Genomic DNA, 15592 nt, shown 5'->3' with positions numbered 1-15592 from the left:
GCTTGCCTGGCATGCATGAAGACTGGGGTTCGATTCCTCGGTACTACATATACAGAAAAAGCCGGAAGTGGTATTGTGGCTCACGTAGTAGAGATCTAGTCTTGAGAAAGCCTAAGGTCAGTGCTCAGGCCCTGAGTTTAAGCCCCAAGACTAGCAAATATAAATAAATAAATAAATGGCCAAAAGTGGAGCTGTGGCTCAAGTGGTAGAGTGCCAGCCTTGAGCAAAGCAGGCAAGGGACAGCACACAGGACTGGAGCTGAAATCCCACTACTAATAAAAAAGAAGAGAAAATACTGCACGATTAGAGCAATTGAGTATGATTTTTTTTTCCAAGTTGATGGCTTCATTTCTTTCTGTATCTCATAGAAAAAAAAAATGCAAGCTATGTCGTGATTCAACTACTTGTGGCTTAATGGAGCTTGCTGACAGCTTGAACAACTCATTTTGGGCCCTGTTGTCACTGTGTATCAGTGGAGTTGATGTACCGATGTTTTTTCTTCCTCTGATTCATGCCAATGTCTAGCACACTGCTGTCTTGCTCAGAGAACCTAGAAAACTAGAGTCATGCAAATATCCGTCAGGTGATTCTATTCTGCTCATGCTGAAATTCTCAAGGATGCTACGGATTGCATGAATATTCTTTCCCTTCTCAAAAAAAAAAAAAAATGGTGCAATTGTGGAGAGCTCATTTGGCTCACACAGCCAAAATACTGGCGTCCACCCAAACAGTAATGAATTGCAGCTCAAGCCAATTAATCTCATCTGTAGCTTAATGGGAGAGTTTCTTGTTTGCTTGCTTGTTTTTGTTTTTTTGGTTCATAGATGTCCAGTTAGAAAAGCTGTTTTTTGTTTTGTTTTTGCCAGTCCTGGGGCTTGAACTCAGGGCCTAGGTAGGCACTGTCTCGGGACATATTTTGCTCAAGGCTAGCGCTCTGCCACTTGAGCCACAGGGCCACTTCCGGCTTTATCTGAATATGTGGTACTGAGGAATCGAACCCAGGGCTTCAGTCATGTTAAGAGAGCACTCTACCACTAGGCTATACTCCCAGCCTCATATTGTTCAATTTGCTTTGGTGAAATTCTTGTTCACTGGCAAAGAACAATGAAGTAGAAGGTTACTTCTTGCCCAGCTATGACATGTTCATAGGGTCTTGTGTAGGAAGTGGCAGGGAAAAAACTTTCAGGGTACTCTAAAGATGAAGAATGCTCAAAAACATCCATCAAGAAAATAAAGTAGAACTCGCTGGGCGCAGTGACTCACGCCTGTCATCCTAGCTACTCAGGAGGCTGAGATCTGAGGATTGCAGTTCAAAGCCAGCCCAGGCAGAAAAGTCCCCGTGAGACTCTCCTCTCCAATAAACCACTCAAAAAAGCTGGCAGTGCACTGTATGTAGCTCAAGCGGTAGAGTGCCAGCCTCGAGCACAGATTGGCTCAGGACTGAGTTCAAGCCCCAGTACAAGCAAAGCAAAACAAAACCACAGCAAAATCCGGCTACCCTTCATTTCTCTGCCTGTAATACTCATCCTGTAAAGTTGGCTTTATGAGCATGTGACTTATAAACCTTTCAAATTACTTAAGGACTTAGCTTGGAGCCCTAGGTTTGGAAAAGAAAAACCTTTAAAAATAAAAAGCAGGCTCCAAATAGCGCTGGGACAACCATCTGTCACTTTGAGTTCCTTTCCATGTTCCTTTTCAGTCTTAGGTAGAGGAACATCATGGCAGAACAGTCAGACAAACGTTAGGTGCAAGATTAATGAATACCCTGCAATGAGCACTGTTTCCTTAGTTTTGCCGAGAAAGGAAGCAGGAGGTCAAAGAGTGTCAGAGGCAAAGGTGGAGTGGAAAGGATGACTGAAGGAAGAGGAGTAAGACGAGGCAGAGAGGAAGCAGACTGTGAGGCCGAGAAAACCTGGACGCTGGGAATCCCTTTTCTCGGGTTCTGGTGAGCCCCAGGATAGAGTCAGTGCTCATTAATTACAGTAAAAAATATGTGGAAAAAAAAAAGAAATAGACTTTTTTTTTTTTTTTAATCAAAACTCCACTCCAGGGCTAGAGATATAGCTCAGTGGTAGAACATTTACTTCTTCATTTCCTTCTTTCCTTTTCCCTTTTTAATTTTTTTTTATTTTTTTAAATTTCAGGGCTAATTATTTATTTGACTTTATCAGCTGCAAAATTTGTTCCTAATAATTATTGGGCAAACGTGTTTTAGGCCAGAAGGTAGATTTTAGAAACCTTTGATGTAGCTTTAGCAACAGGTCATGTGGTTTCTCACTAATATTTGCTAATGTCTTTAATTTGTCTTTCTAAGTAGATTGTATAGGCTGATTCACATAATAGAATAATAAATGGATCACAGTGAGTCTTACAGGAGCCATCAGGCCAGTTATATGCAGAAATAGCAGGTATAGGGGCCGGGAGTTTGGCTTAGTAGTTAAAGTGCTTGCCTAGCATGCATGAAGACCTGGGTTCGATTCCTCAGTACCACATACTTAGAAAAAAGCTGGAAGTGGTGCTGAGGCTCAAGTGGTAGAGCTCTAGCCTTGAGAAAGTCCAAGGACAGTGCTCGGGCCCTGAGCTCAAGCCCAGCACTGGCAAAAAAAAAAAAAAAAAAAAAAGGTTTATTTTGAAATCAGGATCACATCCATGTGAGCAAATATTCCCCCTTCCCCTTTTCTTTTCTTTTGTGCCAAACTTGGGGCTTGAACTCGGGACCTGGGCACCTTCCTGACCTTTGTTACTCGGCATTACTGCTCTACCACTTAAGCCAAAACTCCACTTGTGGTAGCTGCTTCTGCTTCCTCTTCTTCCTCTTCTCCTATAAGAGACTCATGGATTTTCCTGCCTGGCTGGCCTTAAACTGCGATCCTCCGATCTCAGCCTCCTGAGTAGCTAGGATTATAGGCATGAGCCATCAACGTCCAGCTCCCCCTCCCCCTTTTTTGGAGTGGGGAGGGGGAGAGGACAAGGTTGTGAGACGTAGCCTAGGTTGGCATTGAACTCATACTCCTGGTTCTCTTCATCCCCAGTGCTGGGATTACAGATATATACTACCAAACCGGGCACAGATATTCCTGCTGAATTTTGCAGGTACCTTCCAAATGAACTATGTTTATGAACTTCTCACATGTTTGTGCTGACAAGGTGAGACAGATCTGTAATCCTAGCACTCTGGAGGCGAGATGGGAGTCTGAGACCAGCCTAAGCTATGGGTGTGGGACTCTGTCTCCTAAAAGCAAGAGTGAGGCTGTGGCTTTGTAGTAGAATACTTGCTTAGATACATGAGGCCCTGGGATCAATCCTAAGAACCTAAAAAAATGGGGGGGGGGGGCCTTTGTTCCCTAAAACGTAAAAATTTCCCTCGTAACTCTACGGATGGCTATGTGAAGAAACAGGCATTGAGTTTCTGTAGTGTACATGCCCAGTGGAGAAGCAGGAGGCAGGCCAGGCATTGGTGGCCCACGTCTGTCATCCTAGCTACTCAGGAGGCTGAGATCTAAGGATTGTGGTTTGAAGCCATTCTGGCCAGAAAAGTCCATGAGACGCTTATCTCTAAGAAACTACTTAGAAAAAGCTGGAAGTGGTGCTGTGGCTCAAGTGGTAGATCACTAACCTTCGCTGAAAAGGAATTCAAGGACAGGGTTGGTGAAAAGACTGCAGGTTGAGCTGGGTCCTGATGGCTTATGCCTGTCATCCTAGCTACTCAGACATTTGATCTGGAGGATCACGGTTTGAAACCAGCCTGAGCAGAAAAGTCCACAAGACTCTATATCTCCAATCAGCCAGCGAAAAAGCTGCACTGAAGATGTGGTTCAAATGGTAGAATGCCAGCCATGAGTGAGCAAGACAAGCAAGTGTAGGGTCTGAATTCAAACCCCAGTACCACCCCCACAAAAAAAGTGTATCGTAAGTTAGAAAATAGTTGTACAGTCTGATTGCTTTTCAAAATTGAGTTACAAGGCTGATATATCCATTGACAGGGGTAATAACCTATTTCCTTCCTCTTCGGCAGGAAATTAACACGTGTTTGCCAGATTACTACAAGTGGACTCAGTACCTCTTTATTAAACTCTATGAAGCTGGACTTGCCTATCAAAAGGAGGTAAGTAGAAATCAGCTCATGTTCAATTTTTTTTTTTGATAAAATACTCAAAGTCAGGCACCAGTGACTCACACCTCTAATCCTAGCTACTCAGGAAGCTGAGATCTGAGGATCACAGTTCAGAACCAGCCTGGGCATGGAAGTCCATGAGACTCTTATCTCCAATTAACTGCCAGAAAACAGGAAGTAGAGCTGTAGCTCAAGTGGTAGAGTGCTAGCCTTGAGCTGAAGAGCTCAGGGACAGCGCCCAGGCCCAGAGTTCAAGCCCTGTGACCCACAAAAACAAACAAACAAAAAATAGGAGATAACCCCAGGCCCTGAGTGGAAGCCCCATTATATACAGTTAAAAAAAAAAAGCAAGCCAAGGGGCTGGGAGTTTGGCCCAGTGGGAGAGGAGAGTGCGTGCCTAGCATGCACGAAGACCTGGGTTCGATTCCTCGGTACCACATGCATAGAAAAAAAGCTGGAAGTGGTGCTGAGGCTCAAGTGGTAGAGCTCTAGCCTTGAGAAAGACCAAGGACAGGGCTCAGGCCCTGAGCTCAAGCCCAGGACTGGGAAAAAAAAAAAAAAAAAAAAAAAAGCCAAACAAGCCAGATGCCATTGGCTCACACCTGAAATCTACTCAGGAGGCTGAGATGATCTGAGGATTGCCATTTAACACCAACCTAAGTAGGAAAGTTCATGAGACTATCTCCACTTAACTATCAGAAAACCAGAAGTAGAACCCTAGTCTTGGGCCAAAGAGCTCAGGGACAGCGATCTCAAGAGATGTAGGCTTGGAGCACTGGAGGAGTGAACTGAGAACGTCTCTGCCCACCACCACAGCCACTCAAAGTTTAAAATGCTTCCAGCTGCCCTGGCTTTTTCCTGAGGTCCACTGGGGTTTCTGCACCAGCCGTGCCTATGTGGACAGAACAGAGAGGAAAAAATGCAGATCTGTGGCCCCTTGAGAGGGCTCATCCGGGACCCCTAGAAGTTTATGGACCCCATTTTTACATTTTTTACTTTTTGTCGGTTGTGGGACTTGAACTCCAGCCCTGGGCGCTGTCCCTGAGCTCTTCAGCTCAAGGCTACCGCCCTGATCCTTAAGCCACAGCATCATTTCCAGTTTTCTGGTGGTTAACTGGAGATAAAGAGTCTCATGGACTTTAGCTCTGGGGCTGGCTTTGAACCAGGAGCCTCAGATCTCAGCCTCCTGAGTAGCTAGGATTACCGGCATGAGCCACCATGCCTGGCTTATGGACTACATTTTGACAACCAAAATAGGCAGTATGCAATCTTTACTCCTGCTCACATGTTTTTTTTTTTTTTTAATTTCTTTTTTTTTTTTTTTTTGCCAGTCCTGGGGCTTGAACTCAGGACCCGATCACTGTCCTTGGACTTTCTCAAGGCTAGAGCTCTACCACTTGAGCCACAGCCACCACTTCCAGCTTTTTCTATGCTCGTGATACCAAGGGATGGAACCCAGGTCTTCGTGCATGCTAGGCAAGCACTCTACCACTAGGCCAAACTGTTGGCCCCCTTCCATCTTTCGTCTTGTGACTTCTCACAGGCTCTGGTTAACTGGGACCCAGTGGACCAAACGGTGCTAGCCAACGAGCAGGTGAATGAACAAGGCTGTTCCTGGCGCTCAGGAGCAAAGGTGGAGAAGAAGTACCTGAAACAGTGGTTTCTTAAGACAACCGCATACGCGAAGGTGAGTGTCGGCCTGACGTTTCTCCAGAGTGCCTCCCCTGTTGACACACAGCACCAAGGTCTTCTGGGGAGTGGAAACCCCACTGTTAGAGGGACCCATGAATCTACACATGAGGAGGGGAGGAACTTACTGGGACAATTGGTGGCTTTGGGTCTCTGAGGTTTTTTTTTGTTGTTTTAATGCCAGTACTAGGGCTTGAACTCAGGGTCTAGGCAGTATCCCTTAACTTTTTCACTCAAGGCTGAATCTACTTGATCCATAGCTGTGCTACTGGCTTTTTAGAGGCTTATTGGAGATTTTCTGCCTGGGCTGGCTTCAAAACCATGAGCCCCAGATCTCAGCCTCCTGAGAAGGTAGGATGATAGGCCCCCGCTCCTCTCTCTCTCTCCTTGTCTCTCTCCCTCTCTCTCTCTCTGTCTCTCTGTCTCTCTTCCTGCCCCCCTCTCTCTTTTTCATCTCTTTTTCTCTTTTTTTCTTTGAAACTGGGACTCAAACTTGGTACCTGTTGCTTTTACTTGTTGGATAATGCTTTCCCAACCGAGCTATCCTCCAACCTCAACTGTAGGTTTTTTTTGTTTGGGAGTGGTTTTTTTTTTGTTGTTGTTGTTGTTGTTTTTTTGTGGCTGTGTGGTGGTGTTGTTGTTTCCACTCAGGGCCTAGGCACTGTCCTGGCTTTTTTGCTCAAGGCAAGGGCTCTACCACTTTGAGACACAGCGCCACTTGCAGTTTTGTGGTGGTTCATTGGAGATAAGATTCTCCCAGACTTTTCTACTTGAGCTGGATCCTCAGATCTCAGATCCTCAGATCTCAGCCTCCTCAGTAGCTGGGGTCATAGGCATGAGCCACCACACCCAGACATACTGTAGGTATGCAAAGAAAACACAAAACCTATGCTATCTGTGATCACTACAAAGCTTTGCCAAACCCCAACTGTAATGCTTCAACACTGTAGGGAAATGTGACCATCACTCCCCCCCCCCCTTCACCTGAAAATAGGAGGCTCTCCCCCTTCCATGTCATTTATTCAGAATGCATGGAAAATGCCCATTAGACTTCATTAACACCAGTGTGTTGTTCCCTGAAAGGACAGGGAGATCAGAGACGGAAGATGAGAAAAACAAAGCTGAGGTCAGCACCCCCTGTCATCTGGGCAGAGTGAGACCCCTCCCTGCTGTGTCATCAGGTCATTCTGGGACTTAGCCCCAGGATTCTGTAGTCTGTAGTCTACCTGATTGGAAAGGCCACCTAATTAGCTCTTTTGTTTTGACCTCTGCCTCTTGTTGGGAATGTAATAGCCTGAGTGAGGGCATTATTCTTTCCATTGTCAGCGGTGAGTTCTCAGCTGTTCAGCTGAAGCTCTTAGTTGCCATGGCAACTCGTCTGGTTCTTGCTGAACCCCTGTGCACATTGAGTGAAGGAACTGCTTTTGGAGGTCAGCACAGAAAGTCGGGGGTGGAGGGAGGACAGAGAGGAGAACAAAAGGCCACGGGGCTGGCAGAAAGCAATTTTTCAGTGGGGCTGTGCAGTTCAGCTTCGGGAGTCCTTGGCATTCTGGTCTTTGCCAAAGCCGTGCAGTTAAGAGTTCCCAGAAGTCTGTGTGCCAGATATATGGAAACAAAGGATCCAGGTTCAAAACTAGCCAGGAAAGTTCATAAGAGACATTTCTTTCCATTTAACTACCCAGAAGCCAGCAGTGGTTCAAGTGCACAGGGATAAGCTAGGTGCAGTGGCTTAAGTCTGTAATCCTAACTACTCAGGAGATTGAGATGTGAGAATTGTGGTTCAAAGCCAGCCAGGGCACCAAAGACCATGAGACTCTTATATCCAATTAACGACTAGAAAATGGGAAGTAGCGCTGTGGCTCCTGGGGTAGGGTGTAGCCTTGAGCTGAAGAGCTCAGGGACAGTGCCCAAGCCTACAGTTCAAGCCTCATGACCCCCCAAAAAACCCACGAAAACAAACAAACAAACAAAAACCTCAGGCACAGCACTCAGGCCCTGAGTACCAGCATTTAAAAAAAGTTATATATATATATAAGTTTGGTTAGGTCTTACCCAGGCCTCCCTCCAAAATTAGCATATGAAAACATTCTAATTTCACCCAGATGAATTAGCATAAAGAAAACAATTCTGTTTCATCCATCCATGAACCTTTTGTCCTCATCTCCATTATTTGACTATATCAAGCAGAAGTTTTCTAGGCTAGACAGTCAAAGAGAAAAAACCCAAAAAGGTGTTTTCTACATTTTTACCAGAGCAGCTGATCAGAATTCCGCCTTCCTTCCTTCCTTCCTTCCTTCCTTCCTTCCTTCCTTCCTTCCTTCCTTCCTTCCTTCCTTCCTCCCTTTCCTCTTTCCCTCTTTCCTTCCTTCCCTTCTCCCCTCCTTCCTTCTGTTCTCTCTCCCTCTCTTTCCCTCTCCCTCTCTCTTGCCAGTCAAAAAGAGTCTCACAGTCTTTCTTGCCTTCTTGCCTGGATTGGCTTCAAACTGTTCAAACTGAGATCTTTCGCTCTCAACCTCCTGACAAGCTAGGATGACAGACATCAGCCACGGGCCCCTAGCCAGAATTCAAATTTTCTGTGGCAGGGAGCAGGCTAGCCTACAAAGACCCCGCTGGATTTATAGATCACGACCTTCTTCTTTTAGTTCCTTAACTGTGGGAGAGAACGCATTTATCAGAGATATGAATTACAGCTAGGTACTTAAGGAAAGGCCATGAGACGCTTACGTCCAATGAACCACCAGAAAACCAGAAGTGGAGCTGTGGCCTAAAGTGGCAGAGCGCTGGCCTTGAGTTTAAACCCTACCCCCCCTTCCCCCCCACACACATGCATACACACGGAGGCAGGGTTGCTAAGATTTTCTCCTGGGCTCAAGTTAGAAGTCTGTGCTTCTCAGCCAAAGTCATGTGAGTAACGGTTAAGGGCAGCTTCACATGCCCCAAACCTTGGTTGCTTTCCCCAGCTCTGTCTACTTCTCGCCTTCCTCTCTCTATTCCCACAGGCCATGCAGGACGGGCTGGCAGACCTTCCTGAGTGGTATGGCATAAAGGGCATGCAGGCCCATTGGATTGGAAACTGTGTAGGCTGCCATCTGGACTTCACACTGCAGGTGAAAACCCACCCACACGTCCTTGCTTCATGCTCTGTTCTCCACTGGCATTTTGGAGTTCACTCAGTCCCTCTGAACTCAGGGCCTGGGGTATTGTCCCTGAGCTCTTTTGCTATTGGAACCAGAAGGGAGGAGCCAAAAGGATGTGGCCGAAGAGTCACATTGCCCAGAGGGAGGATGGAGAAATGACACTCATTTCCTTCTGCCAGGTTGATGGCCGAGACACTGGAGAAAAGCTGACCGCATACACAGCCACCCCTGAGGCCATATATGGCATCTCCCACGTAGCCATTTCTCCCAACCACAGACTCCTGCATGGGCAGAGCTCGCTGAAGGAGGCTTTTCAGAAGGCCCTGGTGCCTGGCAAAGGTGAGAAAAAAACAAGCAAACAGTATATTAATAAAGCAACCCAGCTGGCCAATTCACAAACCAAGAACTGCAAGTATTGCCAAAAAAAAAGATACACTGTTTGAAAATATTTAAATTATGTGTTCACAGAAATGAACTGAGCTGTATATTATGGCTATATTTTCTTTTCTTTTTTCTGTCAGTCATGAGCTTGAATTTTTTGTTGCCTGGTGCTTTCCTTGAACTCTTTTTACTCTACCCCTTTGAGCCACACCTCCAGTTTTCAGGTGGTTCAGTGGCCATAAGAGTCTCGCAGACTTTCCCACCTAGCTGGGTTTGAGCCACAATCCTCAGATCTCAGCCTCCTGAGTTGCTAGGATGACAGCTTATACTTATTTTTCCTAAACTTTCATAAAGTTTTTACTTTTTTTTTTTTTTTTTTTTTGCCAGTCCTGGGGCTTGAACTCAGAGCCTGGGCACTATCCTTGGGCTTTCTCAAGCCTAGAGCTCTACCACTTGAGCCACAGCACCACTTCTGGCTTTTTCTATGTACCAAGGAATGGAACCCCATGCTTCATGCATGCTAGGCAAGCATTCTACCACTAGGCCACATTCCAGCTCTTTTCAGTCATTTTCTATACACCCTTGTTTTACTTTCACCACAAGTAGATTTTTGTTGTTGTTGTTGTTTTGGGCACTGTCCCTGAGCTTCTTTGTGCTCAAGACTAGCACTCTGTCACTTGAGCCACAGCGCCACTTCCATCTTTTTACGTTTATGTGGTACTGAGGGATTGAACCCAGGGCTTCACGCACGCTTGCCTAGCTTTCACAAGGGAAAGAGTGGAAAGTCTACCTTCCCACTGCGCGCCCCCCCCCCCATCTAGAAAGAAAACATTGCTGTTCTCACATCTTTCCTTAAGAGTTTGGATGAAGAACATTTTTCCCATGTTCTCGTGTCATCCTTTGATTTCTGCTGGCATGAATTATCTGTGAATACCTTTCCAAGGACACATTCTTTTGTCAGTTAGCACAGCACAGAAGATGTATTGCTTTGTCCTTCTTCGTCTTCTTCCCTGGTCTCTCCTTGGAGATTCAGACAGTGTGGGGTCCCAGTAGACTGACCCGCCCTGTCATTTGCTGTCATTGCAGATTGTCGCACACCAGTGATAGCTGTAAACCTGCTCACACAGCAGGAGATACCTGTCATCATTGTGGCCGGAGCTGACTTAGGCTCTTTGGACTCAAAAATAGGTAAACAGTTGTTAAAAATGTCATCCATGCTAATACATTTGGCAAGTTTAACATAAAGTACTTCTTTCTTTTCTTTCTCCTTTCTTTCTTTCTTTCTTTCTTTCCTTCCTTCCTTCCTTCCTTCCTTCCTTCCTTCCTTCCTTCCTTCCTTCTCTCTTTCTTTCTTTGTGTGTTCATCATGATGCTTGAACTCAGGGCCTGGGGAGTATCCCTGAGCTCTTTTATACAAGGTCAACACTCTACCACTATAAGCCACAGTACCACTAAGTTATTAGGTACTTAACTGGAGATAAGAGTCTCGTGGACTTTCCTGCCTTTGGCTGGTTTGAACTGCAATCCTCATTGCACAGCCTCCTGAGTAGCTAGGATTATAGGTCTAAACCACCAGTGTCCAGACTCCACTTGGCTTTTTTTCTTCCAGGCTGGCACTCTACCACTTGAGCCATACTCTTATTTCTGGCTTGATTCTAGTTAATTGGAGATTAGAGTCTCATGGACTTCCCTGCTTGGGCTGGCTTTGAAACTTGAACCTCAGATCTCAGCCTCCTGAATTACAGGCATGAGCCATCAGTACCCAGCTTATTTGCTCCTTTTCTTTTCTTTTCTTTTGTCAGTTGTGGAGCTTGAACTCTGGGCCTACGTGCTGTCCTTGAGCTCTTCAGCTCAAGGCTAGAACTCTACTACCACTTGAGCCACAGAACCACTTCTGGTTTTCTGGTTATTCATGGGCGATAAGAGTCTTGTGGACTCTTTATGCCCAGGCTGGATTTGAACCATGATCTTCAGATCTCAGCCTCCTGAGTAGCTAGAATGACAGATGTGAGCCACCAGCACCTGGCTTGCTCACTATGTTAACTGCTTTTTTTTTTTTTTTTTTTTTTTCCTAATTGTGTCAACTAGAACTTTGATTTTTGTCACACAACTTTTAGATCTTTCTCTCAACATCTGGGCATCGTTGAAGATCTGACTTAGCCTGAGAGGCTGAGGATCTGAGGATCAGAAAAGTCCACAAGCTATCTTCTCTCCTATAAACTACCAAAAAGCCAGAAGTGGAGCTGTAGCTAAAGTGGTAGAGTGCTAGCCTTGACAAGTTCAGGGACAGTGCCTAGGCCCTGAGTTCAAGTTCTAGGACCAGCATCAAAAAAAAAAAAAATCAGATTTAGTGTTTTTCTTATGCCCTTTAGTTTTCTAGATTCTAGATGATATATGTCCTTGAGCAGATCAGCAGGAAATTTATTTCCCAAAGTCCAGGACAACAACAACTCCCCCCCCCCCCCCCCCCCCCCGTGAAGCATATCAGGTGACTTGAACCAAAGCTGAGCCATCACCCCTATGGAACTAACAGCTAGGGGGAAAAAGAAGAAAGCTGCTGCTAAAGACGAGCTCAAGCCAGTATAGCAGGTCTTCTAGAAGCTGAGTGAATTACTTCCACCCACCCGGCATTTCCTCCAGGCCCTGTAGGGATAACACAGAGTAAATGTCTGCTCAGAATGTTCCAGTGCCTCTGGGAACACAGCCCAGCTGCCAGCTTTCAGCTCTTGACTGAGTGGTGTTTTCCGAGGTGCTAGAGACATACCCCAGGAACTTGAAGAAAGCTACTGCCCTGTCCTGGAGAGGCAGTAGGGAGTTCAAAGACAAGGCTTTCCTGTGTTTACCATACTGTTTCCAGTGTCTATTTTCAGATTACAAATGAAAGCTGGTGCTGGAGGCGCCTACCGGCCATTTTTATTCCTATCTCAGGGAGCTGAGATCTGAGGATCATGGTTCAAAGCCAGCCCCCCTGAAAGTCTGTGAGACTCCTTTTTTTTTTTGGGTCATGGGGCTTGAATTCTGGGCCTGGTGTGAGCTACTGCACCTGGCTTAACTTAGTACTTTTTATAGTACTATTTCTGGAATAATTACTTATGTGACAGTGATATTATAAACATATGTGAAATAGTTCTGTTTTAACTGGGTGTATTTGTGTGTTTAAGATTTGTGTTGAGAAGTTCTGGTATTTCTTTTCCCCCAGTGTTGGGGCTTGAACTCAGGGCCTGAGCACTGTCCTTGAGCTTTCCCAAGGCTAGCATTCAACCACTTGAGCCACAGCATCACTTCTGGCTTTTTCTGTATATGTGGTACTAAGGAATCGAACCCAGGGCCTTGTGCATGCTAGGCGAGCATTCTACCACTAGGCAACACTCCCAACCCCCTCCCCTTTTTTTTGTTGATCATGGGGCTTGAACTCTGGTCCTGGACACTGTCCCTGAGCTCTTCAGCTCAAGGCTAACGCCCTACCCCTTGAGCCACTGGCTCATTGGAAATAAGTCTCATGGCTTTTCGTGCTGAGCTGACTTTGAACTGTGATCCTCAGATCTCAGCCTCCTGAGTAGCCGGAATGACAGGTGTAAGCCACAAGGGGCCTGGTTGTGAGATTCTTTATCTCCAAAGAACCACCAAAATGCCAGAGGTAGTATTGTGGCTCAGGTGGTAGAGTGCCAGTCTTGAGTGAAAAAAAAAGCAGAGTCGAGAGTTTGGCCTAGTGGCAGAGTTTGTTTAGCATGCATAGAGATCCAGGTTCGATTCCTCAGTACCCCATGCATAGAAAAAGCCAGAAGTGATGCTGTGGCTCAAGGGATAGAGCTCTTGCCTTGAGAAAGCCCAAGGACAATGCTCAGGCCCCAACCCCAAGTTCAAGCTTTTGGACTGGCAAAAAAAAAAAAAAAAAAAGCTTAGGAACAGTACCAGGCCCTGGGTTTAAGCCCTAGGAGCTGTACACAATAATAATAATGATAATAATGAAAGGAAGGAAGGATGGAAGAGAGAGAAGGAGCAAAAGAAGAAGAAAAGGGAGGAACTAAGCAAAGGACAGAGACTGCAAGGAAATAATCACATGATGGAAATTGGGTAGTAATAATCCAAGACTGGATTTTGTTATCCCTCGAATGTGACATGTCTTTATAACTTCTCAACCAAAGAGAGGGTCTTCTATAAGAGCTAAAGCTACCAGGTGTGGATAGCTCAGATCTGTAATCCTAGCTACTCAGGAGGCTGAGATCCGAGGATCTCTGTTCAAAGCAGTCTAGGCAAAAAAGTCCATAAGACTGCTTTTTCTCCAACTCACCGGGAAAAAGTTGGAACTATATATATATATTTGAAAAGCTGCAGCCTAGTGTGGATGCTGTGGCTTGCATAGAAGATATTTCTCATTTCTTTCCTTGAACACAGGAATTCCTAGCACCAGTCTGGAAGATACTTTCCTAGCCCAGGCCTTGGGCTTACCCTACTCTGAAGTCATTGAAACTCTACCAGATGGCACCGAAAGACTGTGCTCCTCTGCCGAGGTTGGTGCCCTAAGATACATGCCTAAAAACTTACTTCTGAAATCATGATCTAGGTGTGAGTTCGATAAAATATTCTCCTTCAGATGCAAAACACAATTTATACTTGTTCCTCATTCCTTATACCTAAGGGTCTGGCAGCTTTGCTGCTGCTGCTTCTTCCTTTTTCCTCCTCCTCCTCCCCCTCCTCCTTTTTCTTCTTCTTCTTTTTTTTTGGTCATTTCTTTTTTGATAACTGGGAATCAAACCCAGGATGTTACACTTTTACTAAACAAATGCTTCACCACTGAGCTACTTCTCAACCTATATAGCTTTGCTTCTTGTCCAGTGAGAATAAAATATTGACCAGTGCTAGTGGCTCATGCCTGTAATCTTAGTTCCTCAAGAGGCTGAGATCTGAGGATCGTGGTTCAGAGCCAACCCAGGCACTAAAGACCATGAGACTCTTTTTTTAAAAAATATTTTAATTAATAAAAGGGTTACATGATATTTGCCAGATAGGAGGTGCATTAATTCACATACATTGATATCCTTTCACATGTCTTGGTCCCCATTAACCATGAGACTCTTATCTCCAGTTAAACCTGGGGCCTTGCTCCTTAGCCCACTGGCAGTGGTTCACGCCCTCTTCCCTGTTCCTCTCAGTTTACAGGCATGAGCCGTCAGGAGGCCTTTCTAGCCCTGACTGAGAAAGCCCGAGGCAAGAGAGTGGGCGGTGAAGTGACAAGTGACAAACTGAAGGACTGGCTGATCTCCAGACAGCGGTACTGGGGCACCCCAATCCCCATCATCCACTGCCCAGCCTGCGGCCCTGTGCCTGTCCCCCTGGAGAGCTTGCCCGTGACCTTGCCCAACATCGCATCTTTTACCAACAAGGGAGGTTCACCGCTGGCTAAAGCTTCCGAGTGGGTGAACTGCACCTGTCCTAGGTAAAGGGGTTGTGACCACCTCCCCTCCGCCTCCCCGTTCCCATCAGCTTGTACAATGTAGTGCCACTGGGCCTTAGGGACCTTGGAGATTAGGGAATCCCAGGGGTGGAGATTCTCCTGTCCCCTCCCATCCAGTTTTATTTTTTGGCCAGTCCTGGGACTTAAACTCAGATTCTGAGCACTTGTTCTTGGGTCTTCTCAAGGCTAGAGCTCTGGCCACTTGAGCCACAGCACCACTTCCGGCTTTTCTATGTATGTGGTTCTGAGGAATTGAACCCGGGTCTTCATGCATGCTAGGTAAGCATTCTACCACTAGGCCAAACTCCCAGCCGCTGAAGATGCTTTACAAAGTTTTTTAAAAAGTTTGAAAACTGGCTCACATCTTAAACCCCTCTGAGCAGGAACTATAAAGAGATTAGTGCTGGGGCACCACACAGCGACACCTAGTGGGCCCTTGGGGACAGGCACAGGTCTGCCCTTCTCCCCTGCTTTCATTCACCCAGGTAGCTTTGAAACTAGACATGGAGCTCATAGATAGGAACACAGGAACATAGCAGAAGCCCTGCTGCTTTAGAGTAGAAATGGGGGGCTCTAAGCTAAATGTCAGAGGTACAGAGGCCTGGAAAAGGCCGACAGGTGGAGATTCTGTTGAACCCCAGTTTTGGTGGGCAGACTTCTTCGGGCTTTGATTCCTAGGTACTGCTCATCAGCAAAATGAAGGCTTGGGTAATTTCAAGGGGAGCAGGGGATGAAGAGAGCTATGAAGCATATGACACAGGGCCTACTGCCCTCAGGCTGGTATTATTACTCTTGGAGCTAAAAATGATTGGCCTT

At 46.0% G+C, this 15592-nt stretch overlaps 1 protein-coding gene across 1 annotated transcript in view; it reads left to right on the top strand.

The window, feature by feature from the left end:
• Positions 1-15592, top strand: part of Lars2 (leucyl-tRNA synthetase 2, mitochondrial) — a 47696-nt gene that overhangs the window by 13811 nt on the left and 18293 nt on the right. Inside the window, exons 5-11 of the mRNA XM_090323501.1 lie at positions 4016-4105; positions 5658-5801; positions 8803-8910; positions 9120-9279; positions 10408-10509; positions 13717-13832; positions 14475-14758. Of these exons, the coding sequence (XP_090179627.1) occupies positions 4016-4105; positions 5658-5801; positions 8803-8910; positions 9120-9279; positions 10408-10509; positions 13717-13832; positions 14475-14758 (1004 nt within the window). The remainder of the gene's footprint in view (positions 1-4015; positions 4106-5657; positions 5802-8802; positions 8911-9119; positions 9280-10407; positions 10510-13716; positions 13833-14474; positions 14759-15592) is intronic.

This window comes from Megascapheus bottae, chromosome 32 (assembly GCF_031878675.1).
Source record: "Megascapheus bottae isolate mThoBot1 chromosome 32, mThoBot2.hap1, whole genome shotgun sequence".
Taxonomy (NCBI): domain Eukaryota; kingdom Metazoa; phylum Chordata; class Mammalia; order Rodentia; family Geomyidae; genus Megascapheus; species Megascapheus bottae.
This window is presented reverse-complemented; position numbering and strand designations above follow the sequence as displayed.